Here is a 16,245-nt window from a genome sequence, read left to right as displayed (position 1 = left end):
GACCCCCCCCCAGCCAGGTTCTGGGGAGCCCCCGCTGGTTCCCGGTCACTCGGGCTGGCCCCGCTGCTCCCCCGGGCTAGCCCCGCTCTGCCCGGCCCCCAGCTAGCCCCGGGTGGCCCCCAGCTGGTCCCAGGCACTCTGCAGATGCTGCCATCTGCCCCCCCGCCCCCGGCAAGCTCAGGTGGCCCCCAGCTAGCCCCGGATGTCCTCTGGCTAGCCCCAATACCCCCAGCTAGCCCCGGATGTCCTCTGGCTAGCCCCAATACCCCCAGCTAGCCCCGAATGTCCTCTGGCTAGCCCTGGATGCCCCCAGCTAGCCCCAGGCAGCCTCTGGCTAGTCCAGGGTGCACCTCAGCTGGCCCCGGGCATCCCCCACTCAGGCTTAGGTGTCCCCCCACTAGCCCTGCCTGCACCCCACTAGCTCAGATGTCGCTCAGGTGTCCGCCAGCTCTCCCCAGGTACCCGCGGCTAGTCCCAGGCACCCCTAGCTAGCCCTAGGGGTCTATCGGCTAGTCCCAGGTACCCCCCAGCTAGCCCCGGGTGGCCCCCAGCTAGCCCCAAGCACTCTGCAGATGCCACCATCTGCCCCCCCCCCAGCTCAGGTGTCCCCCCACTAGTCCCCGATGCCCCCAGCTAGTCCAGGGCACACCTCAGTTGGCCCTGGGCATCCTCCATCCAGTCTCGGATGTCCCCCCACTAGCCCTGCCTGCACCCCACTAGCTCAGGTGCCCCCAGCTCTCCCCAAGTACCCCTGGCTAGCCCTGGGGGTCCCCGGCTAGTCCCAGGCACCCGCCAAGCTAGCCCTGGGTGTCCCCCAGCTAGCCACAGGCACTCCACAGATACTGCCACGTGCCCCCCCCCCCCACTAGCTCAGCCGTACCCCAGCTAGCCCCAGGTGTCCCCTGGCTAGCCCTGGATGCCTCCAGCTAGCCCGGGCACCCCCACAATTAGCCCCGCTTGCCCCCAGCTAGCCCCAGGACCGCCCCAGCTCAGCGTTGGCCGCCCAAACGCCGGGCTGCACCCGCGGGGGAACCGCAGGGGCCGGGCTCCCAGCCGCTGTCCCGGCCATGCCATCCCGCCCCGCCCGAGGCAGTCTCGGGGGTGCTCCGGTTTGGGGGGGGGGGGGCCCGGCCCGGCCCCCGCCTCACCGTAACTCCGCCCCCTCGGGGGCGGGGGACTGCAGCTGGCCACGCCCTCCCCACACAAACCCCGCCCTCCCCAGCGCAAGGACAAATAGACTCGCCGGGCTCAAAAAACCACGCCCACAAAGGCGGGGCTTCCGAGTAACACCACGCCTCCAACCCTCCAGCCACGCCCTAAAGGCGGAAGTCTCGCGAGATCTGCGCGGCGGCGGCGGCAGCGGGATGTGCGGGGGCTGTGTGGGCACCGAGTACCCGGAGCGGGTAGGCCGCGCCGGGCGGGGCGGGGCGGGGGCAGGTCCCGGTCCCGGTCCCGGTCCCGGTCCCAGCCCCAGCCCCAGCCGTGTGCTGCTGCCGCCTTAGGGAACCACCTGCTTGGAGGGCGGCTCCTTCCTCCTCAACTTCGTGGGGTGCGCGCAGTGCGGCCGTCGGGATTTCGTGCTGCTCGGCAACCGCGCCGCCGGCCTGCACGGCGAAGATGAGATCGTCACCTACGACCGTGCGACGGGATGGGGCCGGGGAGTGTGGGGGGGGAACCTTCCAGGGCCACGGGGGGACTGAGGGCTGGGGGGGACCGTCGGGGCCTGGGGCTCGGGCTGGGGGGTGGCGGGGGGGGGTAATTTGGGGAGGGAAGATTTGGGGGCCCGGTACTCGGGGGGGGGTTCCTGGGCTGGGGATGATTGATGTTCTTGGGGGGGCCTGGGCTGGGGAGGTGATGCCCGGGGGGATCTGAAGGCTTGGGGAGCAGGGGGGGTGTCAGGGACCTGATGGCCGTTGAGGGGGGTTAGGTGCTGGGCCGGGAGGAGTTGGGTTTGGCGCTCTGGGAACTGGGGGGTCCGTGGCCCAGGGGATGAGGGCAGGCACAGAGGGCGGGGGCTCGTCCCCAAGGGCCTGAGGGCATTGTGGAGGGAGAATACCCCAGGGCCAGGCGTGTCCCCTCAGCCCCTTAACCCGCTGTCCTCTCCCACAGACCTGTGCAAGAACTGTCACCACCTGATCGCACGCCACGAGTACACCTTCAGCGTGGTGGATGACTACCAGGTATGCCCAGGGGAGTGGCTTGTTGTCCCCCCTCCGGCAGCCCCTCTCCGGCTCCAGGGGTGACCTAGGCTGAGCCCCAGGCTGCTCTTCTGCAACCGAGTTTCCAGACCCACCCTGCCGTGGGCAGCCCTGCTGATTCCTGCCTGCCCTGGCAGCCGCAGGAGGGAGCCAGGCAGCTTCAGAGGCGAGCCATGACGCCAGCCCCAAAGGGTCTGGAGCCGCATCCCTGTGCTTGGGGCTACCTGGAGCCCCCCGGCACTAGTCCCTGCTTCGTGGGGGGCAGCCCAGCTCACCTCTCGCCTCCCGCGCAGCCCTTGTGTAGGAGTGTCAGTGATGTGCGTGGCCCAGAGCAGCAAAACGTGGCTGCGTGGTGGCAGGCCCTGCAGCTCTCCCAGCCCTCCTCCCTGGCACATTTCCTATTCGGCAGCTAAACGCTGGAAAATGGGCTCTGGGGAGCCGGTGGGGCTCGTCCCGGGGGATGAAATGAGATCCCCCCAGGTCTGATTGCAATCAAGGATCAGGTGCCATCTCCGGCTCGCATTTCCCTGGCTGTGCCCGGAGCGGGGCTGTGGCAGAGCGCGGCTGTGGCAGCCCCCCCGTCCTGTCCTGCTGCAGGAGTACACCATGCTGTGCCTGCTCTGCGGCCGGGCCGAGGACTCCATCAGCATCCTGCCCGACGACCCCCGCCAGATGACCCCACTCTTCTGAAGCCGGTTTGTCTCGACATGTGTCCCTGTGCACCCCAGCACCTCCCTCCCCGCTCCCCACCGTGCAGAGCTGTGGCACCGGGAGATCCCTGGGGACAGCGCAGTCCCTTAACGTGATTTTTCTTCTCCAAACCTCCAGCCTGGATGTGGCAGACGCCAGATGCTCCTGCGCACCCTGCAGCAGCTCAGCCATGCCCGCAGTAACCCAGCCATGGGGACAGGGGGGAGCGTGGCAGTCCGAACCCCCCCCTTGTGCTGAAGACATGAAGGGGGGGCTAGCACATCGTCACCCCAGAAGGGGGGCCAAAGGGATGCCCGCCCTGTCCTGCCTCAGGAGGCCTCGTGTGTGGGGGCAATAAATGTCATGTGTTACAGTTCGGTGGTGCAAACAGGAGCGCTTTCGGGGTGGGCTTCACCCCCCCTGGACTCCCTGTAACTGGTGAAGGGTGTTGGGGTCCAATGTGGGGATCGGGGAGGGGGGGGGGGGGGGGGGGCTCCCTTCCTGGGAGCCTGTGGGATTCCCTGCCCCTGCAGTGGATCTGGCCTTTCCCGGCATCTCAGAGCCCGCCCTGCTCACCAGCACTCTCCCAAACCCTGCTGAGAAGTGACATCGTTATTTTCATGTCCCCAGGGGCTGCGTGGAGTTCATGTGGGGTCACTGCACCCCCGCTGTGGGGCCTGTGTCCCTGGAGTGCGTAACCCAGCCCTGCCCCACCGGGGATGCGTGTTCCTGGGGCAGGAGGAAGCCGGGTGAGCCATGGCTGCCAAAATCACTCCCCTGGGGTGGGGTGCTGCTGTTGGCAGCCGGCCCCAGCGATGCCTACGGGGATCTCCGCGCTCCTGGCCTGGCATCGCTCCATCCCTGCACCACCGTTTCCTGGATCCGGCACCCCGGGGCTGCCTCCTCCTGCCTGCCCCACGGCTCGTTCCCGGCAGCCCCCCACAAACCACGCGGACGCGGGTGCGCTCCCTCCGGCTCGTTTATTGCCGCCAGCCTGCGCTGCCCCCGTCGCCCCGGCCCTCTGCCCCCATCGAGCCCCCTCCCACGGCGGTTTCGGAGAGGGCCGTCACCCGGCGGAGAGCTGGGGCCGTCCCGGGGGTTGGCAGCCGGCGGGGTGGGAGGTGGGGATGCCGGAGCCGGCGCTACTTGGCCAGTTTGAGGAGACGCTGGATGTCGGGCTCCAGCTGGATGGTGGGCATGCGGGGGCTGTAGCGCCGGAAAGGTTCCCCTTCGGGACCCACCAGGAACTTCTCGAAGTTCCAGGAGATGTCAGAGCGCCGCACCGGGCTCCAGACGACGAAACGGGGCTCGGCCATCAGATGTGCCGCCTCGTCAGCCGGTGCGGGCAGGTGAGCCTTCAGGTAGGCGAAGACGGGGTGGGTGTCCTGCCCGTTCACCTGGCACTTCTGGAAGAGGGTGAAGTTGGGCTCAAAGCCACCCCCCGGCCGCACGTGCTTCAGGCTGTTGAGGATCTCCTCGTTGGTGCCGTTCTCCTGTGACAGGGAAGGAGAAAGCCGGGGCTGTGCCGCGTTTTTTTTTCCCCCCCCTTCCTCCTCCTCGCATCCAGTGCTGTGCACCGTGGTGGCCCCCGGGGACTTACCTGGTAGCCAAATTGGTTGCAGGGGAAGCCCAGCACGACCAGCCGCCGGGGATAGCGGGCTTGCAGCTGGTTGAGCTGGGTGTAATCCCGCACCGTGGTGCCTCAGAGCGATGCCACGTTTTCGATGAGGACCACGCGGCCCCGGAAGACGTTGAAGTCCACCTTCTCCCCCTGCAAGGAGGTGGCGCTCAGGTCGTAGAAGGACTTGGCGATGGGGACGGTCATGGCTGCGGGCGCGTGTCTGCCTTCCCCGAGTGCCCGTTGACGAGCCTTAAGGGCTGCCCGGCGCCCACGTGATGTGCTGGCTCCAAAGGTCTCCTCGCCCCGACGTGACTTGGCAGAAACCGGAGCCGTCCCACCCGTTGGCACCCACCCAAGGCGGGGGGGAGGAAGAGGCAGGGGAGGGCGCGGGCGGCGCGAGGCTGAGGTGATGCTCCTACCTGCCTCAATAATTCATAGCGCGGCGCGGTACGGCACAACCGCTCTTCCCCGTGCCCGTAAGCCGTGGGATGCTGTGGGGTTTGGCGCTTCCAGTCTGGCATGGGCTGTCCCCGAGGGCTGGGAACACCCTGGGGAGTCAGGAAATAACGGGACTCCGGGAGCTGGGGCTGCATGGGGCAGAGGAGGGGGCGACTCGGACCTGGGCGGGCGACGGGGAGGAACGGGTGCCTCAGCGCATCTCCTTCCCTAGGGCTGCCTTGGCATCGCCCCTGGGGCCTCCTGTGCTTGCCTTCCCCCCAGTGTCCGCCAGTCCTGGTGCCCACTGGTCCCAGTGCCAGCACCCATCCTGGTACCCACCTGCTGCGGTGCCCACCATCACCCTGGTACCCACCCATCCTGGTGCCAGGCAGCATCCCAGTACCCAGCAGCATCCCGGTGCCCAGCAGCATCCCGGTGCCCAGCAGCATCCCGGTGCCCACCCATCCCAGTGCCCACCCATCCCAGTGCCCACCACCATCCCGGTGCCCACCCATCCCGGTGCCCACCACCATCCCGGTGCCCACCACCATCCCGGTGCCCACCCATCCCAGTGCCCACCACCATCCCGGTGCCCACCACCAAGCTGTTTGACCGTGATGGTCCTGTCCCTGCCGGGCCCGGCTCCTGCACCCCCGCGGGGCTGTTCCAGCAGCCGGAGCTGAGCCGGCAGCCCAGCCGGGCAGCGGGGGTGGGCAAGGCACCCCATGGGCACGGCACCCCACGGATCCGTCTCCCAGCCTGGAAAGGGGACACCATCCCGGCAGCTCCGGAGCAGCCTCAATTATTGATAACCGCTCAGGTTGCTGTGGCCCGGCTGCCCGGTGGTGCCAGGGGCTCCGGTGGGGCGTAGCCATCGTGGCACTGTCCACCGGCATGGCACCATGCCCGCAGCCCCCCCCCCCCCGGCAGCACACGAGCCGCCTGCCACCTCCAGCATCACCTTTATTCTGCAAACTCTGTGTGTGTGTGTGTGTGTGTGTAAAACCGGGGAGTGGGGGGGCCCGTGGGCACAGGGTGGGCACAGGGCACCCCCCCACCCACCCCACTGAGGGGGAGCATGGGTGCCGGGGTGGGGGGCACCCCTGCGATGCCTGCCCAGCCCCTGCCATCCCTGTGTGCGGTCCCGGGTCGCCCCCCCGCCGCCACCCCCCCCCTCCATCGGGGCTGCCCCAATCCCGCACCCGCCGTGCCCCCCCCAGCACAGCCCGGGGAGGGGGGGGGGGTGGTCAGAGGGGGCCCAGGCTTCAACACCAGCAGGCTTTGGGGCTGTCCTCGCTCCCCAGGGGCTGCTGCTCGTCCTCCTCCAGGCGGGCCAGGGCGGGGGCGCGGGGGGGGGCCCGCAGCCCCTCCAGCTCCTTGCGGTGTGCCTGCAGCACCAGCTCCGTCAGCCGCGTGAAGGACTGCGGGAGAGGAGGGGAGTGAGCTGGGGGACCTCTCTTGCCCCCCCCTCGGACCCCCTCCCTCCCCCCCCAGCCTCCCCGCACCTCCTTGATGTTGAGGTTGCTGCAGGCGCTGGTCTCGTAGAAGTCCATCCCGTACTCCCTGGCCAGCTGCAGGGAGAGGGGCCGGTGGCGGCACCGTGATTTTGGGGAGGGGGGGATACAGGATGACACCAGCCCCCCCCCCCCCCCGCTGGCATGTGCACAGCCAGGCGTGGACAGCCGGACGAGCTGTGCTGCCCTTGGTGGCACTGGGGGGGGCTGGTGTAGGAGCATCCCCACGGGGGGCACTGGGTGCTTTGGGGGTGCAGGGGATCATGCTAGAGGTGCGGAGGGGGGATTGGGGGTCCCTGGATACGCTGGGGGTTATGGAGGGGTTAGGGGTCCCTGGCCATGCTGGGGGGGGGGGGGGGGCAGCGTTGGGGATGCTTGGGGTGCAGGGGGTCCCTGGACACAGGCAGGGCTGCAGGAGGGTTCTTGGGGTCCCTGGGGAGTGCAGAGGGGGGCTCTGGCCATGCTGGGGGTGCGGGGGGGGGCCTGGCCCCCCCCAGGGGCACACGCCAGCCCCCGCTCACCTGCAGCCCTTGCTCTCTGGCCACTTGCCTCTTGTGCTCCTCGTCCGCCTTGTTCCCGATAAGGATTTTCTGGACGCCGTCAGGCGCGTACTGGGGAGGAAGGGATGGCGTGAGACCCCCCCGCCACGAGGGGTTCCCCCCCCAAGCCTCCCTCGCACCCTCACCTCATCCACGTCGCTGGCCCACTTTACGATGTGCTGGTAGGAGCGCTCGCTGCCGATGTCATACACCAGGAAGATGCCCTGCACGGGGGGATGACAGCCATTTTCCTCTCCCCGCCCCGTGCCTCAGTTTCCCCTCTCCTGCACCCCGGTCAGGGACCCCCCCCCCGTACCTGCGCCCGCCGGTAGTACTGCTTGGTGATGGTCTGGTACCGCTCCTGCCCCGCTGTGTCCCTGCAGCCGGGGAGAGCGGGTCAGCGCTGCCACCGTGGCACGAGTTGGCCAGGGCTCAGCCCCCACCCTGCGGCAGGGAGAGGGGTTCAGGACACCCCCCCCCCCCCCCCCAAATCCCTCCCACCCCGACACCGGCACTCACCAGATCTGTATCCGCACCTTAATGCCATCCACTTCAATGGTCTTCATTTTGAAGTCGACGCCTGGGATGGGCAGAGGAGAGGTTACAGGGTGCCCCGGTGTCCCCCCATCACCAGTGCTGCTGCCACCTGTCCCTCTGGTCCCCTCACCCTGTCCTGGCCCACCCCAAGCCATGCCGTGCTGCCAAACTCGCCCGTGCCCACCCCGCTGCCTGGAGCCGCAGCCCCGCCACAGCCCGGTGCCCCGGCAGCAGCCCGGTGCCGGTGCCCACAGCCGGTCCCAGGCCTGGCGAGCGGCCCCGGTGCTGGGTCACTGTGTGGGTGCTGGCCCCGGCCTCGCCGCCGGGAGGGTGCTCCCGGTGCTGCCCAGTGCCCCCGGTTGCCCAGCGCCGCAGCTCCCTGGTGCCTCTGGTTTCCCGGTTCCCCGGTGCTGCGGCGCCTGCCCAGTGCACCCCCGTTCCCTGGTGCCGTGGCCCCCCGGTACCCCCAGTTTCCCAGTTCTCCGGTACCGCAGCAGCCCGGTCGGTGCTCGTGGTTTCCTGGTGCTGCGGCTGCCCGCTGTTCCGTTTCCCAGTTACCCGGTGCTGTGGCTGTCCGGTGCTCCCGGTGCCCCGGTTCCCCAGTACCCCTGGTTTCCCACTGCCCCAGCTCCCCAGTGCTACCGGTGCTGCCGGTTCCCCGGTGCCACAGCTTCCTGGTGGCCCTGGTTTCCCGGTTCCCCGGTGCCGCGGCTCTCCGGTGCCCGCAGTTTCCCAGTCCCCCGGTGCCGCGGTTCCCCGGTGCTCTCGGTTTCCCGGTGCAGAGGCTGCCCAGTGCCCCCCGTTCCCCAGTGCTGCGTCTGCCCGGTGCCCCCGGTTTCCCGGTTCCTCAGTGCCGTGGCTCCCCGCTGCTCCCGGTTCCCTGGTGGTGCGGCTGTCCGGTGCCCCCAGTTTCCCGGTTCCCCCCATGCCGCGGCTGCCCGGTGCTCCCAGTTTCCCGGTGCTGCTGCTCCCCGGTTGCCTGGTTCCCCGGTATCCCCGGTTTCCCAATTTCCCCATGCTGCGGCTGCCCGGTGCTCCCGGCTCCCCAGTGCCCACGGCGCCGCTGTTGCCCGGTACCATGGCTCCTCGGTGCCCACGGTTTCTCGGTTGCCCGGTGCTGCGGCTGCCCGGTGCTCCCGGCTCCCCGCTGCCCACGGTTTTCCCGTTCCCCGCTGCCCGCGGCTCCCCGGTGCCCACAGTTTCCCGGTTCCCCGGCGCTGCAGCTGCCCAGCGCTCCCGGTTCCCTAGTGCCACGGCTCCCCGGTTCCCACGGTTTTCCCGTCCCCCGGTGCCCACGGCTCCCCGGTTCCCCGCTGCCCACGGTATCCCGTTTCCCCGGTACCACGGTTCCCCTGTTCCCTGATGCTCCGGGTGCCCACGGCTCCTCTGTACCCAGGGTTTCCCGGTGCTCCCAGTTCCCCCACTCCCTCCGGTCGGTGCTCCCCGTTCTCCCCCCCCCCCACCCCCGCGGCGGTGCCGGTGCGGCGGTACCGATGGTGGAGATGTGGGCGGGGTGGAACTGGTTGTCGGTGAAGCGGCAGAGCAGGCAGGTCTTGCCCACACCCGAGTCCCCCAGCAGCAGCAGCCGGAAGAGCACGTCGTACTGCTTGGCCATGGCGGGCCGGGCCGGGCCGGGCCGGGCCGGGCTGGGCTGGGCCGGGCCGGGGGCGCCGCTGCCGCCGCTACCGGGGGCGGGAGCGCTGCGCCGCCGCCGCCGCCGCCGCCGCGCCGGGCTGGCACCGGGGCGGGGCGCGGGGCGGGCGAGGGGGATGCACCGGGGAATGGGGGGGGGGGGGGGGGGGAGGGCGGACACGGGGGATGTACCGGGGGATGGTCTGGGGCACCGGGAGGAGGATACGGGGGATGCGGGGGAGGGAGCACCGGGGAGACATCGGGAATGCACCGGGGGATGCTCAGGGGAACGGAGGGGGAGACGCGGGGGATGCAGCGGGGGGGGGAGGGGATCGGCGGGGACACCGGGGGATGCTCTGGGGAACGGAGGGGGAGACGCGGGGGATGCAGCGGGGATGCACCGGGGGATGCTCTGGGGAACGGGAGGGGGGGCGCCGGGGATGCAGGGAGAGGAGGAGCACCGGGGATGCACCGGGGGATGCTCTGGGGAACGGGGCGGGGGGGAAGCACCGGGGATGCACCGGGGGATGCTCTGGGGACACCGCGAGGCACACGGGGGATGCGGCAGGGGACACGGGCAGGGACACCGGGGAATGCTCTGGGGCACCGGGGGACACACGGGGGATGCACTGGGGAACGTGGGGAGGGGACATCTGGGGACGCACCAGGAACCCCCCCAAGGAGGGAGTGGGGGACACGGGGGGGGAACGGCCGGGGGTGCAGCGGGGACCCTGGGGTGACACATGGAGCTGCACCGGGGGACCCCCCCAGGGACGTCCCCCGGGCTGAGGGACCCGGAGCGGGGCAGGGGGCTGGGGGGTCCCCGGGGCAGAGCAGGGCAGCCCTGCAGGCAGGGCTGCAGCGGGAGCTGGGGTGGGTGCTGGGGTGGGTGCTGGGTGCTGGGGTGCAGTGCTGGGTGCTGGGGTGTGGTGCTGGGGTGGGTGCTGGGGTGTGGTGCTGGAGTGGGTGCTGGGTGCTGGGGTGCAGTGCTGGGTGCTGGGGTGTGGTGCTGGGGTGCAGTGCTGGGTGCTGGGGTGGGTGCTGGGGTGGGTGCTGGGGTGGGTGCTGGGTGCTGGGGTGCAGTGCTGGGTGCTGGGGTGCGGTGCTGGGGTGGGTGCTGGGGTGGGTGCTGGGTGCTGGGGTGCGGTGCTGGGGTGGGTGCTGGGGTGCGGTGCTGGGGTGGGTGCTGGGTGCTGGGGTGCAGCCCGCAGCAGATGAAGGCGCAGTGGGGCAGTGCAGGCCCCTCCAGTGCTGCCTGAGGCAGAGCGGCGCGGTGCAGCGGCGCAGCAGGGCAGAGCAACGCGCACGGCAGCGTGGTGGTGAAGACACCGTGCGGCGATGCAGCGACGCGGTGCAGTGAGGTGACACCGTAGCACCTGTGCACCGCCACGCAGGGACACCCTGCCGCGGGGCAGCGCCACGGCACGCGGGCACGGCGTGATGCGGCACAGGGGGACGATGCAGCGCCGTAGTGTCATGATGCAACACGGCACTGCGCTCCAACGATGCAGTGCTGTAGCACGATGATGCGATGCTGTGCTCCAGTGCAGTGATGGAGCGCTGCGGTGTGATGATGCGATGCTGTGCTCCAGTGCAGTGATGGAGCGCTGCGGTGTGACGATGCAATGCTGTGCTCCAGCGCAAGGATGGAGCGCTGCGGTGTGACGATGCAATGCTGTGCTCCAGTGCAGTGATGGAGCGCTGCGGTGTGATGACGCGATGCTGTGCTCCAGTGCAGTGATGCGGCGCTGTAGTGCGATGATGCGATGCTGTGCTCCAGTGCAATGATGCGGCGCTGTAATATGATGATGCAACGCAGCACAGCAGTCCAACAATGCAGCGCCATGGTACGACGACGCGACGCACCGCTGCACCGCAACGACGCGGCGCCGTAGCGCGATGACGCGCCGCAGCGCCGCAATGATGCAATAGTGCAGTGCAGGCGCAGTCCAGCGGAGCCTAGGCCCCGGCCAGGTAGCCCAGCATGACGTCACGGCGCGGTGACGCCACACCCTCCCTCCCCCCCAGGTTCCTCCGCGCAGGCGCGTTTGAGCCGGGCGGGGCGGGACGGGACGGGGCGGGACGGGACGAGAAGCGGCGGGGCGGGGCCGGGGGAGGCGGGGGCCGGTGTGTCCCCGCCCGGCCGCCGTCGTCCCGCTGCCCCCGCCGGCGTGAGCCGCCCGCAGCATGGCGGGAGCCTCCCCCCTTCCCGGCGGGCGGCGGCGGCTGCGGGACGACGGGCTGCGGACAGCCACCTCCGCCGAGCAGGTGCGGGACGGCGGGGCCGGGGGTTTGGGGGGCGGGGGGGGCCCCCCCACGGACGGACACACACCCCGCACGGACACGGGCGCGCACCTGGGGCCGTGCGGGAGGGGCTCAGCCCGGGCGGGGGGCGAGGGCCGCGGGGCCCGGTGATCCCCGCCCCGCCCCCGCCTGTTGCAGCAGCTCGGGGACGCGGGGGTGATTTTTTTTGGGGGGGGGGACGGCTGTGGCACCACCGTCACCCAGGGCGAGGGGCAGCTGGGGTACAGCCGGACCACCCCCCCCCCCCAGCCCCTCCGTGCTCCGGCGGTACCGACGCTGCCCCGGGCACCGGGCCGGGCCCTGCCGGGACACGGGCGAGGCCGGGTTGCTCGATACGGGGGTGCGGTGCCCGGGGCTGCCCGGGCCAACCCTCCCCTACCCGGGAGGCAGCGGGGATGCTCCCCCCGCCGAACCCCCGGGGTGGTTTTTCTTTAGTTAGTAATTTTTGGAGGGGCTGGGAGGATTACCCCGGGGGGGTGGGATGGTGCCAGCTGCGGGACCGGGGTGGGGGGGGGCTGCGCGTTAAACTCGAGTCTAAAGCCAGGGGACGGTGGCACCAGTCCCAGGTCACACCGTCCCGGTGGTGGCGGGGAGGGGGGAAGGAGACCGCGGGTGTTTTACGTGGGGGGTCCCGGGATGAACCAAACTCCGTCTTTAAAACCGCTGCGTTGGAAAAGCGACGCCGGACGGTGCTCGAGTCCCCGCCTAATCCCGGGCGCAAAGCTCCTCGGCAGCTCCCGCTAAGCCCCTCGGTGGGACCCAGCGGCTTTCGGTCGCTTAGGTTTTCCTGGAGAAGGCGATGAGACGATGCCGCCGCTAACGGGAGCGGCCGTGAGCTGGATAAACCCTTGGGATGGGGCCGGAGCCTCCGCGGCCGGGCTGGGAGCCGGGGGGCTCGGGGAGGACCGTGTTTGGGAAGGGCAGAGCTGCTCTCCAGAGCTCACCGTCGTCTTTTCTTTCCCCCCCGCCCCGTCTCCACGCCGCGGCCGGCGGCAGACCAAGGTGGAAGACATCGTGCAGGAGATCTTTGACGCCTGCAAGACGAACTATCACACCTCGCAGTAAGTTCCTGTGGCAGCTGCAGAAACTCTCAATAACAATAAATAAATAACCCCCCCCCCCCGCGACCCACAGCGAGGGACCGGCCGCTCCTGCAGGCGCTGGGGTGGGATCCTGCCCCTTCCACCGCCCGCGAGCCCCGAATGCGGTGGCATCGCCTTGTGTCCCCTCTCGGTTGGGCTTTACCTGCTGAGCCCTGCCCTGCCTGTCTTCCAGATTCGTCCTGCAGCGGGAGAAGCACTTCCATTACCTAAAGAGAGGCCTCCGGCAGCTGACCGAAGCCTACGAGGTACCCGCGATGCCGCCGGGTGCCCTGCCCTGGAGCTGCCGGCTCTCTGCTCTGCCCTCCGGCTGGGGTGAACCCTTCGCCCCGGGGCTGCTGCCGGAGTTGTTACCGGGCGTTTGCCGTCCCCAATCCGTCGCTGCCAGCCCCGGGGCAGAGGCAGCAGGTTCCTGGTGTCCCCTTGGGTCACGCTTGTCCCCGCAGCGATGCTCCAGAGCAGCAGCTCTGGGGGTTCTCCTGCCTGTACCCTCTCCTGCGGGAGCTCTGCCTGCTCCTGCCTGCACCCCCGTACCCCGCACGGTTCCCCAGCCACCCTGACCGTCCCCTCTGGTCCCGGCAGTGCCTGGACGCCAGCCGCCCCTGGCTCTGCTACTGGATCCTGCACAGCTTGGAGCTGCTGGACGAGCCCATTCCCCAGTCCGTCGCCTCTGAGTAAGTGATGCCGGCGCGGCGAGTGCTGGGGGGGACCGCAACGGCAGCCTGGGGACCCCCACCGTGGACCCGGCTGCGACCAGAGGCCCCACGGGCCACCCGTGTGATGCCGGAGGTGCCACCTCCCGCTGTCCCCGCGCGCTGGCGGCAGCAAAGGAGCGCTTTGTCTCCCCTGCGGCCGTCAATGCCGCCTATTCTTCCGGCCAGCGCCTCGCGCTCCCGCATCTTGTGACGCACAGAGATGGGGGGAGAGAGAGATAACCCCCGGCTTTGACCTTGGGAGGGGGAACCGGGGGTTAACGGGGCTGGGCCGGCCCCATCCCAACGGGAACCACGGAGCCCCTGCTGCGGAGGGGGGCGAGGAGGGGTCTCCCTCCCCCTGGTAGGAAATATCACCCCACTGGGTGCCAGGGGTGAGGCTGGGGAGCGCCGACCCCCTTCTCACCCTCCTCCTGCCCCCACCCCCCCCGCAGCGTCTGCCAGTTCCTGAGCCGCTGCCAGAGTCCCCAGGGTGGCTTTGGGGGGGGGCCCCGGCCAGCACCCCCACCTCGCCCCCACCTACGCCGCCGTCAACGCTCTCTGCATCATCGGCACCGAGGAGGCGTTCGGCGTCATCGACAGGTACGGCCGGCACGCTGGCGGCACGGGGAGGGGAGGGGTTTGGCCAGCTGGCGCGGGGCCGGGGGGGGGGGAGGCAGGATGCGTGCCCCCCCCCTCGCAGCCCGCTGGCTCTCGCAGGAAGAAGCTGCTGGAGTACCTGCACTCGCTGAAGCAGCCCGACGGCTCCTTCCTCATGCACGTCGGCGGCGAGGTGGACGTCAGGTGGGCGATCGCCGCCGGGGGGGACGGCTCTGCTGCGCTTCCAGCCGGCTGGGTGCCGTGGCGGGGGGGGGGCCGGTGCCGCGGTCCTGAGCACCCGTCTCCCCCAGGAGCGCCTACTGCGCCGCCTCCGTGGCCTCACTGACCAACATCCTCACGCCCGCGCTCTTCGCCGGGACGGCGGAATGGATAGCGAGGTGAGAGCAGCGTATGCGGGGACGGGTGGGGGTCGGGGGCTGCCCCCCCCCCACCCCGTGTCGGGGCCATCCTGACCCCGTTGCCCGCGCAGGTGCCAGAACTGGGAGGGTGGCATCGGCGGGGTGCCGGGCATGGAGGCCCACGGCGGGTACACCTTCTGCGGCGTGGCGGCCTTGGTCATCCTCAAGAAGGAACATCTGCTGAACCTCCGGAGCTTGCTGGTGAGTGGCACTACGTGTGGGGCCCCCCCAGCTCTCCCGGTGCTCACCCGCATCGGGCGGGGGGTGTCTCAGCCAGTCGGTGGTGCTGGGGGGGGGGGTGTCCTTGTCCTCACACTGGCACCCACTCCTGTCCGTCCCGCACAGCACTGGGTGACCGGCCGGCAGATGCGCTTCGAGGGCGGCTTCCAGGGTCGCTGCAACAAGCTGGTGGACGGGTGCTATTCGTTCTGGCAAGCCGGCCTCCTGCCCCTGCTCCACCGTGCCCTCCACGCCAGGGGTGAGTCGGCCACGGGGGGCTCCCGGCTTCCTCCGCCCCCCCAAACGGCATCCCCGGGGATGGGTGAAGGTGTTTTAGTGAGGGAACCAAGCGCAGAGTAACTCGGGTGTCCCCGTGTCCCTGTACGTGGCGGGGCTGCTGAATCACGGGGGGAATTCGAGCTTCCTCATAGGCTTTTTGGCAACAAGACTTGACTGTCTGCTGGGCAAATGCCTCGGTGGTTCCCTGGGAAAGCCCTGGGGGGGGGGGGGGGTTTTGCCACCTTCCCGCAGCCCCCTCAGGCATTTCACCGGCTTCTCCTTCCAGGCGACACTGCGCTCAGCATGGCACGTTGGATGTTTGACCAGTCGGCGCTGCAGGAATACATCCTGCTCTGCTGCCAGTGCCCGGCTGGGGGGCTGCTCGACAAGCCGGGCAAGTGAGTACCAGCTCGGGGGGGGGGGGGGGCGGGCCTGGTGCCCTGGACCCCCACTCAGCACCCCAATATCCTCCCCACCAGGTCCCGCGATTTCTATCACACCTGCTACTGCCTGAGCGGGCTGGCCATCGCCCAGCACTTCGGCAGCGGTGACCTCCACCACGAGGTGGTCCTGGGCGTCCCCGAGAACCGCCTGGTAGGTGCCGGGCATCGCCGTGAGCTGCTGGGGCAGGCAGGGCTGAGCTGCCTGGCCTCTGCCCGTGCTCCACAACACCAGAAGAAAGGCATTAACCTCCCCTCTCCCTCTCTCACAGCAGGCCACGCACCCTGTCTACAACATCGCCCCGGAAAAGGTGGTGAGAGCAGTGATGCATTTCTTGCAGCAGCCTGTGCCCAGCCTGGAGCCGGCGGCCGCTGCCGACTAGGGGTCCCGCTGCCCCCGGACTGTGCGGAGCAGCCCTGCCCGGGGCCGGCAGGGAGCCACCGCGGCGTCTCGGCGTAGACGGGCAGAGCGAGGTCCTCAGGGTGCTAGCAATACCAAAAACCGGCCTGGCCCGTGGCCGCCAGCTCCCGCCGCTGCCGCCGTGCCGGGCACCCCGCTGACCTCCTGGCAGGAACCAAGCTACACGGGACACGGGACGCGGCAGAGCTTTTGGCATCAATAAACCAGAACCGACACCTGCCGTCTCCTGTGCGCGGGGAGGGCACGTAGCTGCCACCCCTTCTGTGCCACCGACGGTGGCCCTGGGGACACGGGGCAGGAGGTGGCACCAAGCTGGGGCTGTTTCCAAACCCCTGCCGGAAGCTGCCCTGGTGCCACCTCTCCTCCCGCCCCAAGAACACGCGGCTACCACGGGGAAGGATAAAATAAGTTTGTTTGTTTTTTTTATTATTTATAGTCTTATAGTAAAGGGAAGCCTTAACTTGCAAGACAACTCTGGGCAGTATGTACAACATACCTTAGATCCATGGAATGAATGGCATCAAAACAGGGATGGGGGGGTCACCTACGGGGCAGGGACGGGACACTAGAGTTCAGAAAATGCCACGGAGGTGGGGAAGGGC

The 16,245-nt window shown here is 69.7% G+C and overlaps 4 protein-coding genes across 7 annotated transcripts; 2 read left to right on the top strand and 2 right to left on the bottom strand.

Annotated features, from left to right (window-relative positions):
- The first annotated feature begins 1,325 nt into the window (after window positions 1-1,325).
- CHURC1 (churchill domain containing 1) lies at window positions 1,326-3,261 on the top strand. Its single transcript, XM_075755609.1, has 5 exons — window positions 1,326-1,403; window positions 1,503-1,638; window positions 2,110-2,180; window positions 2,796-2,893; window positions 3,027-3,261. Exons 1-4 carry the CDS (start codon window positions 1,365-1,367, stop codon window positions 2,886-2,888), a joined length of 339 nt encoding a protein of 112 aa, XP_075611724.1. The 5' UTR covers window positions 1,326-1,364; the 3' UTR covers window positions 2,889-2,893; window positions 3,027-3,261.
- Window positions 3,262-3,852: 591 nt separating this feature from the next.
- On the bottom strand, window positions 3,853-5,275 carry GPX2 (glutathione peroxidase 2). Of its 2 annotated transcripts, XM_075755584.1 has the most exons (3): window positions 4,929-5,275; window positions 4,489-4,659; window positions 3,853-4,381 (listed from the first exon to the last, which is right to left on the bottom strand). In XM_075755584.1, exons 1-3 carry the CDS (start codon window positions 5,100-5,102, stop codon window positions 4,031-4,033), a joined length of 696 nt encoding a protein of 231 aa, XP_075611699.1. In that variant the 5' UTR covers window positions 5,103-5,275; the 3' UTR covers window positions 3,853-4,030. The 2 variants fall into 2 exon arrangements, with proteins under 2 accessions (XP_075611699.1, XP_075611700.1); XM_075755585.1 differs by lacking the exon at window positions 4,929-5,275 and having other exon boundaries at window positions 4,489-4,803.
- A 729-nt stretch (window positions 5,276-6,004) lies between these two features.
- On the bottom strand, window positions 6,005-9,271 carry RAB15 (RAB15, member RAS oncogene family). 3 transcript variants are annotated; one of them, XM_075755586.1, is made up of 7 exons: window positions 9,029-9,269; window positions 7,520-7,580; window positions 7,317-7,377; window positions 7,147-7,224; window positions 6,983-7,072; window positions 6,453-6,518; window positions 6,005-6,368 (listed from the first exon to the last, which is right to left on the bottom strand). In XM_075755586.1, the coding sequence occupies exons 1-7, from the start codon at window positions 9,150-9,152 to the stop codon at window positions 6,213-6,215; spliced, it is 636 nt and encodes a 211-aa protein (XP_075611701.1). In that variant the 5' UTR covers window positions 9,153-9,269; the 3' UTR covers window positions 6,005-6,212. The 3 variants fall into 3 exon arrangements, with proteins under 3 accessions (XP_075611701.1, XP_075611703.1, XP_075611702.1); XM_075755588.1 differs by lacking the exon at window positions 9,029-9,269 and adding an exon at window positions 8,615-8,690; XM_075755587.1 differs by lacking the exon at window positions 6,453-6,518 and having other exon boundaries at window positions 9,029-9,271.
- A 2,024-nt stretch (window positions 9,272-11,295) lies between these two features.
- Window positions 11,296-15,858, top strand: FNTB (farnesyltransferase, CAAX box, subunit beta). Its single transcript, XM_075755563.1, is given in 13 exon segments — window positions 11,296-11,437; window positions 12,470-12,534; window positions 12,749-12,821; window positions 13,156-13,247; window positions 13,721-13,766; window positions 13,768-13,868; window positions 13,986-14,069; window positions 14,177-14,263; window positions 14,356-14,485; window positions 14,630-14,762; window positions 15,069-15,180; window positions 15,262-15,376; window positions 15,495-15,858. Coding segments are annotated over 13 exon segments (1,230 nt in total). The 5' UTR covers window positions 11,296-11,356; the 3' UTR covers window positions 15,606-15,858.
- The last annotated feature ends 387 nt before the right edge of the window (window positions 15,859-16,245 follow it).

Source organism: Balearica regulorum, chromosome 5 (genome assembly GCF_011004875.1).
Source record: "Balearica regulorum gibbericeps isolate bBalReg1 chromosome 5, bBalReg1.pri, whole genome shotgun sequence".
Taxonomy (NCBI): Eukaryota; Metazoa; Chordata; class Aves; order Gruiformes; family Gruidae; genus Balearica; species Balearica regulorum.
This window is presented reverse-complemented; position numbering and strand designations above follow the sequence as displayed.